We start from the raw sequence: 20,570 nt of genomic DNA, 5'->3' as shown, positions 1-20,570 counted from the left end.
TCGATGGCTGAGAACACAGAGGAGCGAGTTTACAAGAGCACACGTTGCTGTTGCCAAGTTAGCTGTTTTCCCTAGCTTCTTTAGCGACTATTTTTCCAAAAAGCTCATGTGCCTGGAATTCCCATGAACAAACAGGCAATACGAGCTGAATCATTTTCACATTACATCACCGAAGAGGGAGTCCCTTGGAAGTCACACTGAACATTGTAAAAGACATGGTGCCTATTAACAATAAGGATTGTTCAACATGTTAAACATAACATTTTTTGAGGATGACATTAAGTTTGATCTTTATTTGTAGTGGAAAAAAATAGTCATTTATATTATTGATATGATTTCTCTTCCCCCCCATGGTGGGATAAAAGTGTGTTTTAGAGTCTGCAACCTCTGCGGTTGGCTTGAACCTTTTAGGACGAGGCAGTTGAATACTTGCTGGAATAAAACAACTGTCTCAAAGAAGCCTCTGGATGAGGTACACCATCCCTAACGCCCTTTTCTCTCTGCCAGCAGAAGTTATGTGCAGAGGGAAGCGGAGCAGCAACCTCCCACTGCACTGCAATTAACCTTGCACCGCTCCTTTCTGCTGATTCAGGGCTAAGTAGCCACTTTCAAACGCTGCTGCACTTTGTCAAAGAGCTATCAGCATTAGGACACAGGTTGTGTCACAGACTTGGATCCGTTCTGTGCAGTTTTTGTCAACCTCCAATTTTCCCCGCAGAGTCAATCCCGCAACTAGAAATACCAGTTACTGAGTCAAATTCTTCTAACTGCCTGAGAAAAAAAAAAAGTCAGCTCAAACTTACCCTTTGATGATGTGCAACCGGAAAGAAGTGAGGATGCAAGTCCCTGTGCAAGACTTAACACGGTTGCATTCAACTATTATTATTATTGACTATTGTTGAGTCAGCCATAAATAATTAGGCTTAGCCTGCACAGCGACACATGGACTAATTCTTCACGTAACCGCCCTGTTAGGTCTTGTGCACTCACACCACAATAAGTACAAGAACTTGCGTTTGAGGAATTGCCGATACCAAGTGCCAATGCTTGATCATGCTTTTGTGTCTTTTCAATTGTGATGAAAATGCGTTCGTCACTCCAATATAACACTCTGTTTTGTCATACTGTACAGAAAGGCAAAACACAGTCGAAACCGATTGATAAAAATGAATGCAAACTAGCATTAATTACATGACACACGAGTGAAAGCAAGCAAAATACCACAAAACTGATCACCCATAACAGTTCTGCACAGCTTCACACAAAACATGAACCGCTGCAAACGAGTAAAAAGGAAGGAAAATAGTCTGCAAAATGAAAAAGAAAAAGTGACACAGATGGTGAGATGTCAGATTGGGCTTACAAAGAACGCTCTTGTGCTCACATTACACGGTAAAATACAAAATGGGAAATCAATATGAGCACCCGAGCATGATCAATAATTCGGGACCATCAAAGAAACATGACTCACAAATCTTTTAAAGTAGAGCATGAGATGGTGCTCACAAAACTCTTCGCCGGTTGTTGGCGGCTTTCGTCCTTCCAAGTCCATCGTACATTTTTCAGAATATATTTTGCAGTCACACACACACACACACACACACACACACACACACACACACACACACACACACACACACACATATATATATACCTGTATATGTCAATGTTAAATATATCAGGCAATATTTTCACAAATACCATTATTTTAACGCAAGGCTCCAGACTGCACATAAATAGTTGCATGCTGCCCCCAAAATTTGAGACAGTGCTCGTCATTTTTTTTCCCAGACACGCTCTTGTGTGACCTATAAATTTGCCATTTAAAAAAGGAAAAACTGTATTATTAAATACATTTTGTTGCCGATTTTGCTGGTTTGCCACAGTTGACACTGACAGCAGAGGAGGAGCTAGTTCACTAAAAAGGCACCGTTTTGTCAGTCAGTTGTAATCTGTTTGGGCTTTTAACGACAGTAAGCAACAGTCAAATTGTTGTTCAGTGTGTGACATGAGAGCGAAAACCCCTGCTGAGAAACAGACAACATGAGGAGCAGAGGCAGGGTAGCCATTGGGAATTTGGGAAAAATATGTTCATTTTTCCGAACGGCCAAAGTCAACAATCATTTTTCGGCATGCGACTGCCACACCGCGTCGCCCGCCACGTTTCATCGCATGACGGTCCATCGACAACAACTTTTCAACGCATGACGGTCGTTAATTTCATTTTGTGTGGAAGCAGTACCTTTCATTGTTCTGTTTGATGAGTTTAGTTGTTTTGTGAGGAAACAGTCATGGCATGCATCCGTAGTAGCAAGTGTTGACATGAATAATGGCAGTTGAATTTTTTCCACGGAAATTTAGGTGGAAGTCCAACATTGTTTGAGTAATTTTAGTGGTTGTGTTGCTTCACTGCTTGTCTTTCTGATCAATTAATACGTCTGTCAGATCTCTTGTTCAGAGTACAGGTATCTATTTCTTCATAGATACCCGTGCACTGATGTGAGGAATAGAACACATTTTAAGTGAAAGTGAGAGGAACTAACATGACTTAATGCTCCACTAGGATTTGTTTACGTGCCTCATCATGCCAGCAACCTTTCCCACTGATCGGAGAAGTCCTCCGGTGTTTATGGTCAACTGAAACGTAAACAACATGTTGAACTACCTCCTTTGCTTTCTCAGTCCCAGAGGACAGGAGACAGCGCAGAGTGAAGAAATGTCTTTCCCTCGGCCTTCATGTCAGGAATCCTGATGAGGTTTATTGGGGCAGAAAGGGCACCATTTTCCCCTAGAGGCTTTAGCTTGAGCTCCAGAGCTATTATTTCTGTTCTTTCCTACACCAACGACAATTGTGCGCACCCCCACCCATGTCTGGTTCAAACGCTTACTGATCCTTTTTTTTTTTTAATCTGTGCCCCAGTTAACACATTGATACCTTGGGGCTCTGCTAAGGCCGTGATTGTCACCAGTCTGTTGGAAATTAGACGTGGCTACAACACAGAAGGAACCATAACTGTGGGTGTCGCATATCGACGCCTTCTTTCTCCTATGCCAGAGAGGGGGAGGTGACCGTTTCATGCTGCGTGTGTGTTTGTGCACAATGACACTTTGTGACTCGGGTATACAGATTAGATAACATCTGGTGTGTGCCGTCTCTTATTGGAAGGCTGCAGTCGCCGTAATGCGGCTGAGATAAAATCAGTCCTGCCGGCTGCATAGAACATCTTTCCAATTTCCAAAGGTGCTCGATCGTCCACTGGTATGACTCAGCCGCCACATAGCATGCCTCCACTTCCTCGGTATCGAGTGAAATTTGCTGCTTTGGTGTGCAAGGTAATGTGTTCCTGCTGCTTGAATCGACCACTCCTCATTCTGATCTTTTGTTCGCCGCAAGGCAGCTCTCAGAATTGTCCAATCCTTGTCTCCCTTTTGGCGGACCCCTCCTCCTTCAGGTTTAACCCCACCTGAGAAATGTTTTTCTCAGTCTCTGCCGGTATGGTCCACAAGTTGCCAATACAATGGTATTGTCTCATAAGTAAGCACTTGAGCTTCACTCTTTTAGAGAGATCGTGCAAAGGGGCCATGGCAGAAGACCCTGTGTTTCCCCGTCCCTCTTGGCCTTTTACTCAAAACCCAATGAAGCACAACGACCGGGGTGGTTATTGAACAGTGCTAAAGTTTAAACCCATGTACCGGGATTGGGGAATTCTCGAACACATAAGCATCGTCCCTTCCCTGTTACGGCTCTGGCTAGGGATGGGAATGGAAAACCGGTTCTTGTTGTTCACTGGTTCCCAGAGTTTCACTTTCTTGGCTTCATTTGTCGTTTTTAGAAGTGAGTTCCTTGTTAGTTCCAGTTGGGCCAAATATCATCACCACACATTGCGTAGCGATGTTGATTACTAGCGCGACTAGCAAGGAACATGGTGCCAAACGCCATGTTTTACATTTTCCAGGGACAACATTGGGGCAACTTGCAATACTTGCAAAATATATTATTTCATCGAAGGGAATCATTACCAATAAAGCATTTGCACACACAACATGCAATAAGTAACTTAAAAGACGGTCACACTTTTTGTCCGCTCCAGAGTCCTCAACCCAGCAGGAACAGCGATGTAACCACATTTATCAATACTCCAGGCAACTATGTTAGCGTCGTTTGTACCTTCTGTTTTGAAAGCGCTTCATCAATAAAGATGTATTGTATTATTGTAGAACCTGCTGCGTGATGAGAGACAGAGTGTGAATGGCTCAGCGCCTGGCAGGACTCACTGCAGTCTGCCGCTAACTTCTCCTTTATTCAAGGCAGGGAAGAGTGAACTCCCAGATCACAGTTGGACTTGTGTTGATTTGATCGTATTTGTGACGGGCTGACGTATATTTGTATCATAAATGAGTGTTGAAAACTTACTGCACATTATTGTGTAATTGCTACAGAATTTTAGACAGGAATATTCTGATGTGAACCTCTTACTGTTGGGTTTGTAAGGTCATGTTATTTAAAAAAATATATATATCTTGCATTTAACAAAGAGGATGCTAATCTTCTTGCTTAGCCTATTAAAAAAAAAAAGAATCTTTAAGAAATCTCTTAAAGATTCAAATCCATAATGGAATTGGTATTTTAAAAATCGTATCAATTCCCTTCCCTAGCTCTGGTTCTACCACCGAAAGTGGTAAATTGCTTGGTCGACTCTTTGTCAGTGCTGTTTTGTAGAACAGTGACATGGTGAGGAAAATAACACTTGAATACAGTTTAAAGGGGTTGAGTATTTTTTTTAACTTGCTTTACGTAGTTAGTTCGCTTAAATGTGTTGAGCTCTATTGTGTGTGTGTGTGCTATCCTTTAAACAGGAACCTACAGGGCTCCCCATGAATCCTCCCCCTGTTCATGTACTCCTCCCCCTGTTCATGTACTGTACTCTTTCATTATTCACCATTTTCCCTTCCGTTTCGTTTTGGGAGATTCTTTCACAAAATTTAAGGGTGTTGATCGTCCCACCCTCCCTTCACTGCTCACTCTCTCACTCCCTCACTTCATACTTTGGTCTCGTCATGGTCTCCCTTGCTGCCACCGTTGCTGATGTTGGCCTAGCTCGGGCAACCGTTTTCCATCAAAACACCAAAACCTCAATGGAGCATTCAAGCCCAGGACCGCTGCAGTACATCAGCACCCCCACCTTCCCACTCCCACTCTGCCCTCCCACCCCGCCATTTTCTGACTCTGTCACCTTTTCTCCCACTTGGCGTTTTGAGCCTCATGAAAACACGAAGAATAGCAATTGAATGATGGTGACCATCTCAAAACGCTACACTGCGCTGCTTACATTACCAACTAGCAGATAGGCGGTCGGTCGAGGCGAGATTGGTTCTACTTAAGCCTTAGTAGCTAGCTAGCAACGAGCCCCCCCTGGGTACGACATCAGCTCAACACGGTGTGGTTTTGCTCCAAAGTCAGTCATCACAGCCCCCAAGGCGGCAAATAAGCTACACTTCCCTAAAGTATCATTCTCATGAAAGGATTATGACGAGTAATTCACAAAGGGAAAGGTAGAGAAGCCGTGCAAATTGCTAACCTAATCTAATGTTATCGTGAAAGAATGGAATTAATTTTCACAGAAGTCTCACTTGAACCACGTTAAAGCAGAGCATATCCTGCTTTGAACAGCAAAATAGCAGGCAATTTAAAAGATTAGAAAAAATAAAACCTTTATTCGTCTCGCAATGGAGAAAGTAAGAAGGGTATGGTGAGAAAATTATCAAAAATTGTGCTACATACACGGCTAAACAGGAAATTATTTGGAGGAGTGGCCCAAGAGGATTAGAAATATCTTAATATCGAGGGTAAACTATTCAGAAAATTAACGGATATAATATGATATATTACTACACATGAAAACGTTCTCAGAATTACACTACAATTGGGCTCATGTTTGTATTTATTTTTGGGGTGCAATTTCTGTCAAAAACATTTTGACTAAAATAATTTCTACATTTGTGCAAAAATATATTGGCTGCTGTGCATCTGTTTTCCATTTCCTAATTTAATATAGCAGCACTACTGGATGCATTTTTCATTCGATACAGGTTTGTTTAATGTCACTTCAAAATAAAGTGAGAAAAACTAAGCAGTCATAGCATGTTGTATATTTTGTTAGAATCACTGAAAATATACTCGTTCGTGGTATATCGTTATGATGATATCAATTCGCCTATATCCTGATAGATTCCCCCCTCTTGTTGGAAAGACCATGTGAGAACAGAGACTGTAAACGCATGTCAGGAGGTCACTTCTCTGTCTTTCAGTAACAACAAACAGGCAGCTGGATCTAAAATCCAATTTAATCAGATCCCATCACTCAGTGTGCATCTTATCCTGTTCATGTTGTCATCCTGTTTCATTCCCCTCGTGAGCATCTCTGTTCTCATTACTGTCTTCATAAGTGTATTAAAGTCATTATGAGGAAACGTAACATCGGAGCACTGTTGTCTGTGAGGCAGACAATTCAACGTTAATGCGGAAGTGGTACAATTTTGCTCCAATATTTGTGCCTCAGTGGAAAAGATGATTTCCCCAATACTATGAAACGTCAATATGCAGGGCTGCGCGTAACGATTTTAGTGTGGTTCTCAATCAAGCACCAGAAGTTGTTGTTTGGTGCTCATTTTATTCCACCCCCGACTCACCAAATTCATGTTTGAACTTAGACTTATAGCACGTCTGGGCAAAGTGAGGCCCGCAGGCCAGATCCAGCCCGTCCACAGTGTGCAGCCTTTCTGAAGTCAAATTAAAATGTCAAGGATGTGCTGCTTTTATTTTGATGCGCACGCTCGTCTACGGTGAAAGCGAACAAAAGCGGCAATTTGTCTTCAGTGTCGCCAACTGAAAGAAATTTTACTTTATCATTCTAGCAATAAGTGCTGGGTGATGTGGGTGGGAAAAATATATCACAATAAAGGCCATTTTCAAAAACCGTCGAGATGTACCGCTATCCATCTCTTTATTTCTCTCTCGATCTCTCGCTGTCCTGCTCTCGCTCTCTCTCTTGATCGCTCACTCTCGCTGAGTCTCTGGAACTTATTACACACCTAAGCGTTTTCATAAACGGGCCATTCAGATGCCGAGTACATCTGTGAATGGGACACAGTGTCACGAAGGAGAAAGAGAGTTAATGGTTGCTCGTGAGTCATGAAGACTGAAATGTGTACTTTCTCACTCCTCTGTTTTGTAGTGTAATGGTCAGTTTTTCAACAGTTCGACAATATACATGTTGACCTCTCGGCTGCTCTATACACTGGGAAACGAGGCTCACCCTCATTGTAAAAAATAAATAAATAAAAATCTTAAACGTACGTGATGACTGTACATAATCTATCAGCAATAGGTTGTATTTATATAATTCATATAGTGGCCCTCGGTATCAATTTATCAACGGTGGAGATTGTCTAAATTGGGGTAATGTACAAATGCATTTAAATACTAATGTCAAACATTGGATATTTGCAATTCCACAAAACATTACTGCAAATTAAAACAAAAAACACACCTTTCCAGATGTTGCTTTAAAACATACAAAAATGTAAACTCACATAACTTGAAAGATATTGCTTTTTGTTCGAGACAGGCCATTCAAAAGTGATTTGCACATATACTTCCAGCAAGGCTTTCTTCACCTCAGATCACACTTAGTGTGGGGTTCTTTTTTTTTCCGGTTCGTCTTGAAATGATGTCCCTTTAAACTCAATTGTAAAGTTCAGCTTTACAGATGCCGCATCTGCACTGCAGGCACAGTGTAAAGTACGAATCACCTTCTCCGCGTCACTTGTGGTCTCAGTCATAGAAAAAGGTCATTACAATTTCCAACCAGCACCACCTGTTATTTCACTTAGGGCTATTAGTAGGTGGTACAGCACCATTTCCTTGAGCCGAATTTTCTCATTATGCCTGCAACCACAATGAGGCTCAGTCGATTTGACAACTGTGATATCAAGACATTTATTTCAGTCTATTCAGATGTGTTGGTCGTGTCAGTAAATGATGTGATCTCGACATCGTTATGCATCAAAACAAGGTGTGGGAGCGAGTAGTAGGACTGCTTGAGTTGTGACGTCAAGGATGGTACACACACACACACACACACACACGTGTGTACAAGCACACACATAAACAGATAGGGAAGTGATCTGTGAGGGAGAGGAAATTTGACCTGGAAAAATGCTTTATTCTGCCACTCAAGAACTCGGATGTTTGATCTGGATTTTCGTGTTTACCACTATGTGGGTCTCAGGGAACTGTATGTCGTTTTGCACTTTGCGTCTTGACTTGAACATTTTTTGCTTTAATCATCATGATGAGGTCACCATTGTGAGATATTAATGTTGGCTCTTCTGTTCTCTCCCACAGGTGTCCCAAGAAAGCAAACCGGTAAGAATCTTGGAGCGCTGCAATGCAAAAATCCTCTGAGCTTAAACTAAACATGCCCTCCTCCACCCCCACTCAGCTAACGCGGATGCACACGCACACACACACACACACACACACACACACACACACACACACACACACACACACACACACACACAGGGACAAAGGAGTCCCTCTTCTAAGTGTGGCCCATCACTGCCTTTCACTGTGAGCAGAACAGTGGCCTTTCACATTTGGGGCCGGCATAGGCGGCAACAACCATACATGGCCTGCAGAGGTCCAAGCCAGTGCGTGGCCGTGTGGCTACTCTTCTTAGGAAAACGTCCTTTCTCTGGCCTTGCTCAGCAGAGCGCCACCACATCCTCTCAGCTGTCACATTATACAGCATGAGACATTCGCTGTGACTCATCCGCATTATTGTCAGTGCTGAAATGAATAATCGCTGCTTCTGTGCGGCAGATTCATTCTTAAACCCTCTCTTAAATCCCGTCTAGCTTGCTGCATCTGCATCATAAGTAACTATTACGATTTCCAGATTTGAACTATCTCAACACCTTTTATTAACTCTGCTGGAAAATTTCGGTAACACACCTTCACTCAAGTGCAATTTAACCACTTTTAAATGAAGATGTAAAGCAACCCAAAACCGTGCTGCAGTGGTAACAAACAAATTAATAACCATTGATCTGTTCATTATTTTAAAGTGAATCAGAGAATCGATGTTGAAAGAGCTCCTGTTTCCATGCCAGTGTCATATTGAGCACAACAATGCTTCCCGTAGCAGTTGTGCCAGAGCTGACGTCATGTTGTTATTCAGCCAAATATTCGCCTTTACTGGCTGCTGCCAAGTAGTGCACTCATTTTTTCAGGCTCAACCAAATTCTTCATGATATAATAATCGTTTGATTTATTGCTATGGCCATTCTTTGTATTGGACTTACATGTATGGAAAAGCTGGGGTACATTTGCTGACACTGTAACTTTGGTGTTTATTCTTCTATTCTTCTTGATTAGGGTTCTGCGGTGTATATGCAATAGATGGTAAAAATTTGGCAGACAGTACAGACTTGGACTCTCCTGACCAATTGTGATAGCGCTTGTTGATTACGTCATCGCCTTTGTCATAGTAGGAAAATGGATTCAAGCTCATCTGACCGCGGAGCTGCAGGAGCTACCAGACTCAACGTGCATGTACTTCCAACAGTCATTCCTCCTGCTTGCTTTCACAGCTGCTCAGGAACGACCGGTGCAATGATAGGCGCTAAGCTAACTTGCTCCACATCAGCTACGAGCAGCAGTTGGCTAGTGAGCTAACTCTGTCGTCCCTTTGTGCAAAGCGCCTCCCCTAATGAGCTACACTCATTATCAAATATCGTTAAGACAGTTTGTATCGCAGCATACAGTGGACCTCCTCGGGTTGTAACAAAAAAACATTTGAATCAGAAAATGGTTCTGATGTAAGAGATGCGAATGCATTGAATTGAATTGAATAGTTCCACTCAAATGTATACTGAGATACGTATCAAATCGTCTTTTATTGGAGAGGGATATCTTTGAAGGAAATGGCACATTTACAGTACTGACAAGTTCATTGAAATGTATGTAAAAGGACAACCAAAACGTTATTGCATTATACCCTCTCAAACTGAGCCGTACCATTAGGAATCAATCGACTCGTAAACCCACTGTCTCGAATCGAATCTTTCCACTTTCAAATTGAACTGTCTTTGAATCATTTTGCACCCCACATATCAAAAACCGTATCAAATCATGTTTTGTGGAGAGACGCACACCCCTTGGACCTCCACATGTGGCGGAATCCCCCAAATTCTCTCCCCGCCCCAGATTCCCCACTTGGTTTCGTTTTTTTTCTTCTCTTTTTTCATGACTCTCAACTCAACTTACCTTGATTTATACAGCACTTTTACAAGAGCTGTAACAATTACTTAAGCTGTGAATCATTCAACGTTGTCACTCTTTGCCGTCAGGCCTGCGTGTTCCTTGGTTTCCCCCCTACTATGAAAGGATCCAATTTATATCTTTAAAGATTTGAGGTCATATTGCCCCTGTACCATTTGAATAATTTTCTGTTTTGTTTTTATTTTAGAACCAGCAGCATTCTCAGCAAAGACCACCCCCCGGACAAGAAACCTAAAAGTGACAAAACCTCACTTCCCTCGAATGAGTTTGACCCGACAGGTAATGTCTTACTCAGAGGCAAACTATTTTTCTTTCCTTCTGAAATGTATTCTGCCCCTTTTCCCACATTTCATCGCTTCATCTAACTGCATTGTTCATAACTGTGTGTCCCATCTTTTTCGCGCTGTGTTGTTCCACCAAACACACAGTCTAAAAAAAGTGTGTGCTGATGACAGTTTGTGCGAGGCAGCTGAGATGCTGAAAGGTTGTGTGTGTCCCGAATGCTCAATGTTGTCTTTGAAAACGTTTGACTAGTGTGGTCTGATCTTATCTGCTCTTGGTCTGAATGTGTTTTGAAAATAGTCTGTCTCTTTCAAATTGATCAAATAGAACACTGTTAGATGGTTCCTGTTACGTTTTAATTTCTTTATCTAAGCAGCTGCTTGGGTTGTTTAATGCTTGCTTGGCCCTTGCCATTTTACATCAGGGGGGTGCAACTGGGGAGCCTGTGAAGTTTGGGTGGTCTCAATGCACATTTAAAAATGCGGACAAAGCCTCTAAACCAGTTACGCACTTCAGATTTTTCGGGTTAAGAAAGATTAAAAAATAAACGGTTTGGTATGGTAACACCCTCTGTGGTTTTTGTCAGCCGTCTGGGCAGTGCAACTCATGCTTCTGTAATCAAAACATCTAAAAAAAGGAAACCTCTTCAATGCATGATGGATTATCCCTGTATGATGCAACAGCACATGAGTAGTTTGTGTTCTCTGAAAGTTCCGAACAGTCTCCACTTGGTTGTCTGCCTGTTGGCGGTGCTTCACAGACTAAGAGCCACATTTTAGTTAGCCAGTTGAAAATGCAGTTGCTACAGTGAAGCGGAAATATAAAGCCCTATCAGATTATGTACCGTACTTCTCTGTTGTGTATGTTTTCCAGTCAACACAACAATTAAAGGGAGTTTTGAAACCAAATTATTCCTCCGAAAGTAAGATTCAGTATCATTAGGCCGATTACCATTTTGACGGTTTTACCATGGATTTCTAAGCATGGCATGTGCCATTGCAATCTGATTGGCTGCTTACAGAGATGAAGACTAAAGATTGCCTCTTTGAAGTTAATGAGGTCGGTTCTAAAAACAATAGCACACATATATATGCATTTATTGTCAACTGAGTACATGTTTCTTAATCGAATTATTTAAAAACATACATGTACATGGCATTCAATGGAAAATATTGTCCTGTGAAAAACACGTTTTTCGGGGGGGGGGGTTTAGAATACCTACGTGTTAAAAAGTGACCATTAATACATATAGAATTGGTGTATGTGACACCAAAAAGGCCTACGTGCCAAATGACACGTGTACTATCAAATCCAATGCGACGCCAATCTAATCTGGTTGTAATCTTGGAACAGGCAGACAAGACTGAAGTCCAGAAAATACTAAACATCGACAGTCTGGACATTTTTTTAAACTCTGCGCGTGTTTGTATTTTGTGTATTCAACTGCCCAAAGAGGACGATGCAATATCAAATCGTGAAGTTCAATGTCTGGGTATCCAAGCCATTGTGAAGTGTTCATTTATTTTCTTTTTTTTTTTTTGATATTGTTTGTTTCCTTCTCTCATTGTTTTTCTCCCTCATGATTTTCTATTTCGTGTCTTTCCTTTCTCTTGTGTTGTTTTGTGTTCCGCGTGTGTGTGCGTGTGCGCGCGTGTGTGTGTGTGTGTGGGTGTGTGTGCGTGTTTGCATGTGCGCGCGCCCCCGACCGCCATGCTGTCTGCATGGTTGGGGGCTGTGAGCAGAAGCTCTGGTGGTGCAGAAGAGTGGCAGCAGCAGTGTGCTAGCAGAGGGGAAGCCTGAGTCCTGTGGTAAGGTTGCTCTTGCTGGGATGACTGGTGTGACATCTGCACATGCTTTAACATTTTCACAATACATGCTGGTGTGAAAATGCTTTTAGATGAAGACGGCACTTTTGACTATTACTCGAACTGGATTATTTGGAAGACCTGCGGCACACGGTGACACCTCGAAATTAGAATGCAACAATGACTGTGCAAAAAGGCAACAGAGAATTGCACAAAAATTTGAATTGCCATCAGCATACCTCACTAGAACACACCAGTTAGTGAGCATCAAAGGATAAACTGCACGTTTTGCCTTTTGGGTTATTGTTGTTACCAACCTTGATAAGAGGAGGTAGTCGGAAAAACATCAGAAAAAAATACAAATAATAATAAAGTACAATACAGTCTTTCTACTCTGTCACGTCATATTCGTAAAATAGTGGTAGAGGTCAGATTTGGACTTTTTTTTTTCTTTTTTTTTTGTTGCCTGAAACGTTTCATGATCCTGGCCACCCTCTGCTCAAATCAGCTCCATCTTGATTAAACCGATCACTCAATCCTTCCCCTACAATGAAATTATTAATATAATATAATCAGTTCGGTTCCGTTTTTCGTGTTTACTGGAAAAAATGGCTTAGGCCATTATTTTAGGAAGGTGACAATATGTTGGTGTTATGCCAGCCAAAGATGATGCGGCAGTAACTTGAGAGTTGAGTGCGTGTAGCCCCGGAGATGAGTCAGCCTCGTGAAGATGAAAAAGTTGGAACAAATTAGAGTCGACTGCAACTTGAATTACACCCTGCTCATTCATCGTTAACATTGAGAGTTTTTCATTTGGAACTGGAATGTGCACCACAAAGCGAGCCATTTTTGTCTTCCTGGGAGACGACTTGCACTTTGTGGCTCCATGTTATCCACCTCGGCTGTTATTCTTCATCAAAGAGAGTGTTTGATTTGAGGACATAACATCATTGAATAACTTAAATAATTTCTTTTACACCCCAAAAAAAAAAGTCTGAGCAAAATGGCAGGAATCGTTTTTTTTTCCCCCCACACAGACAAATGTTACTGTATTCGCACACACTGTTCCCTTTTCATGTTGGCATGATGGCAGTGTCCAAAGTTTGCGGTCATTTCACACTTAAAAAGAAAGATAAAGTGAAAGGATAGACACAGCTGGCGGTTAACTTTCAATCGCTTTGTTGAACAAACGATAAGAAAACAAACATACTGTACATGATAAGCCAATTCATCACACGCGCAAGTTTTCGATAGCCGGAGTTAATGCCAAGTCACTCATCACACAGACTGGCTAACGGGTTATCAAGTTACAGCCAGCCAACTGTATAAGCCCCTTCACTAGGTGTGTGACAGTAGCGTTGATGAATAAAGCTTCAACAGGGCAATCTGTATTATTTCTCTCATGCTTATTTGCTTTGGGAATAATTCCAAAACTTTAACAAATCATTTGTCGCAGGACTGCATTTGGGGTTTTTAAGGTCCCCTCCTTATTTTATGATGCATAGACTTCAGTGTGTTAGACCAGTTTTAAAAGTCTGTTGATCCTCAATGGTACATTTTTCTTGCGTTTCAGTAAAGGGTGCCAATAAAAGATCAGTTCAGGCCTCTGAATAATGCATTATCATAGATGGATTAGCTTCCTCATTGACCACGTCAGCACTCCAACTTGTCAGGATTTTTTTTTAAAGCCTGACCCATAACACACCGTTAAGAATGGAACACATGCGTAAGATCAACATCTAGAGGTAAATTCACACCAGCTAGTTTGCCCATATGGCTGAATCACTTTGACACCTCTGCTTTCTACTTTCTCCTCCCCCCTTTTGTCCCCTCAGCCCTGTCTAGAGCTGTGTTGCAACCCCCCCCCCCCCAACCCCCATTCCCATCTCGCCTGGGGCTTTTTGCTTTTCCAAACCTCTCTACATCTATTAGCTCCCATTCCTTCCACTCAACAAACCCCCAACCCACCACTGCCCTTATTGATCCATTCAACTCTGGCTGATGCGACAATGGCTAGGAAATCTCAGCTGCAAAAAGAAATGAGGTCAAGGGTTAGGCTATACACGCCAGGTCACTTTTGAATAGTCTGCTTTCTCAGGTCATGGAAAATGGGCTGTCACTTATATTAGTGTTTTTCTACCTTTGGTACTCAAAGCACTTTACACTGTTTCCTCATTTGCATACTGGTGACAGTATTAGGAGCAATTGGGGGTTCAGTATCTTGCTCAAGGACTCTTCAATATAGTCGAACATTTTACCACTGATCCATGCCGCCCCAGACAAATAATATGATTTGTTCAAAGCGTGCTTTTTATTTTGGTGTTGATCCTTAGGAAATTCCTGAGATTGTCTCACTTTTAGTCCTGTCAGTCCAGTCACTATCACTCAGACGTTAGATAAGCGCTAATCTCCTCTCGACACGCAAATGAAAACATGCATTAAGAACCAAGGAAGACTCGTTTCCCCTTTAAAACAGTGAGAAAAGAAGCCGGATTTGTCTGAATCGTAAGATCACTTTCAGACATCCTCCAAACAGCAAATGCAAATGTCTTCTCTTGAATTATGTTTAATGATGGCACTGTATATAAAAATGAGTTATAATAGCAACTAGCTTCAGAAGCCAATGTCATCTACGTCATGATTCATTGCTGCGTATGCGAGACAGCTCAGAGTAGAAAAAAAAATAGCATTTCAAATGTGTGCAAAATCTGAAGCGAGACCACAGAAAATGTTCCCATTGAAACATGATAAATATGTGACTTTGCATTCACATAATTTTAAAGATTTGGGTTTTTTTCCTTCTTCTCCCTATATCATGTCTTTTCTCTCACTTGCAGGTCTGGTCCAGCGATGTGTCATCATTCAGAAAGACGAAAATGGTTTTGGGCTCACAGTCAGTGGTGACAATCCGGTGTTTGTGCAGCTCGTCAAAGAAGGTGACACAAGGCTTGACAATTCTCATTATTTTGAAACTATAACTGCCGCAGGGAAGTCGCCGCTGCCGCCACTGACGTCCTTGAGGCGCCGTCGAAGCCGCGGGCTGTCTGTTTGTCTGAGTAGTTACATATGAGCAGCATTATCAGATGGAGTCTTTCAAACGGAGGCCTTGGACTGGATATTTGTGGTCACTCAGTGTGTTGCTAACTGCGAAGGACGATTTGTGTTGTTGTTAGGTCACAGAGAGAAAACTGTCATCGCTCTCTTTGTTTGGCTGCTTTTGCTTTCTGAATGAACACTTAAAGAGGCTCACACAGTCCCATCTGGATAATTAAGCATTGTTTTGGTGCACTGTACATTAGGGCTTGTATAGACTAGTTGACTAGTCGATAAAGGCCTTGTTGGACTCCTCCTTCAGCTTGACAGTATCCCTTACTGCCGGTGGTGTCCACCAGCGGGTTTCGGGGGTTGCCGCCACGACAGGCACCGACCACACCTTAACGCCACAACGCCGATCGACCGTGATTTTTTGTTTTGTTTTGTTATTGTACTGCTACACTGAAATGTTTTTCTTTCAATTACATCATCTGCGACGAACTGACCTCGATTTGACTTAAATCGGTTAGTGCCAATTTAAATAGAAATCTGAAGTCACGCAGCCACACACCACTGACAGCAAACTTAAGTATTGGTCATTCGAACAGTGAAGCAAATCAATGAGGCTTCATTTGAGGCTTCATTTGCTCGCACTTAGGTGTCTCATGCGAGTCAGCAGAAGTAAAACTGTTTCAGCTTGACAGGAGTCGCAATAAACCTGTCTTTTTCTGTACCTGAATCCTTTGTCTGGGGTGGAGCTGTGAAACAGGTCCTTCACAAAACATAAGCAGTGTTGTGATACTCAAATTGCTGCTTTGATCTATCAGCATAGTATTTTTTTTTTTAATGTTAAGCCATTTGTTTAATGCTTTGATTGCCGTGTTTTTGTCAGATGGTGCTGCAATGCGGGCAGGCGTTCAGACAGGAGACAGGATCATCAAGGTAGTGTTTTTATCCGTGACAATTTTCCCTCCTTCACTGTGTGAAGCCAATTGTCTTCTTGCCCAATGTCTGAACAGGCTGGATGTTGCCACCTTCTGGGGAGTCATTGCTTTTCCTCAGAGTGGACTGTTTTGTTTCAAAAATTAAATTCTTGTTTCCGACGTATTGCTGATGGTGTGTTTCAGGTTAATGGAACCCTTGTTACACATTCAAACCACATTGAAGTGGTGAAGCTGATCAAATGTAAGTTTTTTTTTTTTTTTTACGCTCACTATAGTATTGAAACAGTAATGCTTGAATTAAACTGAATTGCTGCTTATTCTAGCGGGCTCCTACGTGGCCCTCACAGTACTGGGTCGCCCTCCGGGTCTTGCCCAGATCCCCCTGTCTGAAGCTGAGTCTGAAATGCTGGGCGTTACTATTTCCTCGCCAAACTCGCCTGCAGCAGAACGCCCATACAGTCCTCATGACCGCCTCGCCTCCACACCTCAATGGGTACTGATCTTATGAATTCCTTTACATGCTTCATGGAGGTACGAAATGAGAGTTCTAAAAGCTTGCGTTGTTTGAACTGTACATCCCTTGCTGTCCAGGCGATGAAGGAAGAGTACGGCCGCAACGCCTCCCCGAAACTACTGAAAGACAACCAGGAAGCTAAAACACACATTCCACAGCTGCAGGGTCAGCTCTTCAAGGCCACCGGCGCAACACAGGTAGGGCAGATCACACCTGCAAACAAACAGTAAGGTACCAAGGGACTTAACGACTTACCAGCAACATCTGGAAGATCTTTGTGCGAACCAGTGGAGAGCATTTAGACTCCTGACAAACATTAATCCTCATCTTATTTGAGGATTAGGCTTCTGTGGAAAGCCGCTCCGTCGTGCCTTTAGCGTCTTTATCCACCATGCTACCTAATGTAATCGCTAGGGTTGGTTACTGGCCTGAATGTCTGTTGTAGCGTAAAAAATATAGTTTTAAATATTATTATTATTCATTTTTTTTCCACATGAAGTCATGATACTTCATATTCTAAGATCCTATAATGTCAAGGGCAGTCAGCCATTGGCACCGGCTTTTTTCCTGACAAGAGGATTATTTGAGGTACAGCATTCGTGAATTGATGTCGTTGAATCTCTGAGTAGAGCAGTCCACCATTTGAGCAAATATGGTTTGTGAGGGTGTATTCACACTTGGATTGTTTGGTCCACTTTAAACGGACAGGGGTTTGTTTCTCATGCTGGTCAGGTCCTTTTATGCAGGTGTTAATACACACAATGAACCCTGGTGTGGACCAAACAACCGGACCGAGACCCCTACTTGTTGAGGTGGTCTCGCTGCGCTTCCAAACAGACTCGTGTGATTCGTTGCAGGTCTTAATACAGACCACTGACGATCTGCATACGAGTGTCTCAACAAGCCACCGCAGCCTGGCATCATGGGAAATATTAGCCCGTCGTGAATGTTGATTATACGTAATCCTTTATCTTTTGTTTAGCCACGCCGCTGCCAGCATTTGTGGGTCAAAGCAAGCGGCGCTCCTGCGGGTTACTGCACCCATTCGGCGACGCTGTTCCAAAACATGCATTGAATCAGCAGCTCTTGTCACTGAAAATTATTTAGCAGCTCTAATAACAACAGAAACATGCAGAGCAAGATTGCAGCACGTAGGAACTGCATGTGTTCCTCCATTTCTGGGTTTGCACTTTGGATGCCACCCTCGTCATTTTTGTCCAATGCAAGCACCGATCGTCACACACTTCGATGTGTTTAGAATGTAGTTCACTTGCAAAAAGTACCGTGTAAATGCGGACCACACAAAAACAAAATCAGGTCCGAAGGTCTTTTCTGGTGAAAATACACCCTTACACACTTGTTCCTCGTGGTCTACATTGTTGTGTTTGTGCCATCTTATGAAATATTAAGCACAGTCTTTTTCTGGACGTGTAGGAGGCTGCTCCAGGTGGAGAGGCAGATGATGGTAGCATGTTTGAGACGGAGCGCACTCTCGCAGCGGGAGACCAAAGTGCTGACTTGTCCTGGAGCAGCAGCACACCTGTAAGTTGGTCCCACTGACCACACCAAAAAAATAACAACAGTGGAAACGTTTTTTCTTCTCTCTGATTTCAGTGCCTCAATATATGTGCTTCACTATTGATACATAAGGAAATATTGGGTTGATTGTGGGTTATGTTCTTCTCTACCTCCAGATTTCTGGATTTGGACTCGTCTCTCCAGAGAGTTTTTGCCAGAGGCAGTTGTCCGGCCCAAGTCCAAAGAGCACACCCAGGAACAGCTTCAACTCCTGCCACTCCCCGGGGACGGAAGATGCCACTGATCCGGTACTTTTTCATCACATCTCTGCCCTTCACCCACTTCTCTGAGCTTCAGTCTGATTGTCTGACCCCTTTAAGTACAATATAATCTCCACCAGCCCAGTAGTCAGAAGATTGTTAAAATAAATCACTAAATCTACAATGTAGAACTGTGTTGCCCCTCCCCAGGAGTCTTTGTCTCCCACCACCGTCAGCTGTCCCTCCTCTCGTCTCATCTCACATATCATTGGAGCTGAGGATGATTATTTTGATTCTGACCATGAGCAGGTATATTACCATATTGACATTCATCACTTTTTTTAACTGTTGCCCTACAAATAATAGATGCTTTTACATCTTATTCCTCTGTGTCTGTTTTGACATCAGGGTCCATTTCTCTTGCAGACAAATGGCCAGTTTAACCGCTTTACCAGCATTGAGCAGCTCAAATCTCGGCCCGCCCACCTTGCAGCTTTCATGCATCACGTTATCTCTCAATTCGATCCTGCTCCGGTGGTATGACCCTGAACAAATTTTGTTTTGATTCAGTCGGAGATTTTTGTTTGTGTTATTCATTCTTTTTTTTATGTGTCCCAAGCTGTGCTACCTCTATGCTGACTTGTACAAGCAGACCAACTCCAAAGAGACCAGACGGGTGTTTATGGACCTCCATACCTTCTTCATTGATCGCGGAGCAGTAAGCACTGAACTTTTTCTTCACAGTGAACCCAGGCAGAATATGATAATGCAGTTTGACTATTGCTATCAGCCTGGGTATTTAACAATTATCCTTTTTCTTTCAGCACTTGAAAGTGCCAGTTCCGGAATCAATTTCTGCCGATCTTGGTCAGTTCTTCTGCCTTGTCTTTGTTTATACTCAAGAAATGGTGCTCTTTATTTGCTCTTTTAGCTTTAAGTACTTCAGCTGTTTTAATACAAGACGACACTTGTCATCTGAAGTGCTTTTCACCTGCCGCAACGCACACTTCCCACCGAAGTGTTTGTCAATGAAAAAGCTACCAAGCATTTCTTTTTCTTTTTTTTTAACTTCAATTGCCTCTTTTATGTGCACATATCACAAAATGTCGTTTAGTCCTTCATCAAATGTGAAATGTGTGTGTTTGCAGATCGACGGCGGACAGAATTGATCCCTGAGGAAATAAACAGACAACATGTTCAAGCACTGCAGGATTCTTTGCTCCCTGACATTCAGAAGAACCTTGAGGATTTCAGGTAGACTTGGTTCCGATATTGATGTATTTTCCAGAGATTTTTCTTTTAATCAACCCACCGACATTAAATGTTTCTACTTGCAGACAAAAGCGCAGTATGGGCCTAACTGTTGCTGAAGTGGAGTTGGGCAGGCTGGACCAAGAACGTGTGAGAGATCGTGTCACCCTCGAGCGTGAACGCTCTTATGCTGAAAACATCATAACCAAGATAGAGGACATCCTGTAAGTGAAGCAATCAACACGGCAACATGAAAACTCCTTAATAGACCTGGTCATAAACATGAGCGTAAACTCAATGGGGCACTCGGCAATATTTGTCTTTGTAGGGTTACCGCTCAGACGACAGAGGAGGAGAAGTGGTAAGCAGATTGCAATGGTTGGGCCACGCACTTTTATGTATTGCACGCATACATAAACAGGATCACTTATGAATTCAATCATTTGTGAAGTAATGCAGTTCATATTATCATTATTTCAATATTTGCATTGCAGCACTCATGATTTTTTTTCTTTCAAAATAAGTATGAAAGAAACCACTTGTGTTTCGAACAAAAAATGTAAACGCGTAAATTGAACAGGCAATAGATACAATATGTTTCGATTAAATAATTAA

At 42.3% G+C, this 20,570-nt stretch overlaps 1 protein-coding gene across 5 annotated transcripts in view; it reads left to right on the top strand.

Annotated features, from left to right (window-relative positions):
• Window positions 1–20,570, top strand: part of arhgef12a (Rho guanine nucleotide exchange factor (GEF) 12a) — a 38,832-nt gene that overhangs the window by 7,632 nt on the left and 10,630 nt on the right. For 2 of the 5 annotated variants that reach the window (XM_086125515.1, XM_086125514.1), the window contains exons 2-18: window positions 8,408–8,428; window positions 10,536–10,627; window positions 12,373–12,438; window positions 15,273–15,371; window positions 16,361–16,410; window positions 16,596–16,653; window positions 16,736–16,905; window positions 17,004–17,123; window positions 18,361–18,468; window positions 18,621–18,752; window positions 18,915–19,013; window positions 19,113–19,241; window positions 19,324–19,422; window positions 19,529–19,571; window positions 19,853–19,958; window positions 20,042–20,179; window positions 20,284–20,316. In XM_086125515.1, coding sequence (XP_085981641.1) covers window positions 8,408–8,428; window positions 10,536–10,627; window positions 12,373–12,438; window positions 15,273–15,371; window positions 16,361–16,410; window positions 16,596–16,653; window positions 16,736–16,905; window positions 17,004–17,123; window positions 18,361–18,468; window positions 18,621–18,752; window positions 18,915–19,013; window positions 19,113–19,241; window positions 19,324–19,422; window positions 19,529–19,571; window positions 19,853–19,958; window positions 20,042–20,179; window positions 20,284–20,316 — 1,563 coding nt within the window. The remainder of the gene's footprint in view (window positions 1–8,407; window positions 8,429–10,535; window positions 10,628–12,372; window positions 12,439–15,272; window positions 15,372–16,360; window positions 16,411–16,595; window positions 16,654–16,735; window positions 16,906–17,003; window positions 17,124–18,360; window positions 18,469–18,620; window positions 18,753–18,914; window positions 19,014–19,112; window positions 19,242–19,323; window positions 19,423–19,528; window positions 19,572–19,852; window positions 19,959–20,041; window positions 20,180–20,283; window positions 20,317–20,570) is intronic. The other 3 variants (XM_086125516.1, XM_086125518.1, XM_086125517.1) reach the window with 3 other exon arrangements.

Source organism: Hippocampus guttulatus, chromosome 12, assembly GCF_054856545.1.
Source record: "Hippocampus guttulatus isolate MCC_2025c chromosome 12, RoL_Hgut_1.0, whole genome shotgun sequence".
Taxonomy (NCBI): domain Eukaryota; kingdom Metazoa; phylum Chordata; class Actinopteri; order Syngnathiformes; family Syngnathidae; genus Hippocampus; species Hippocampus guttulatus.
This window is presented reverse-complemented; position numbering and strand designations above follow the sequence as displayed.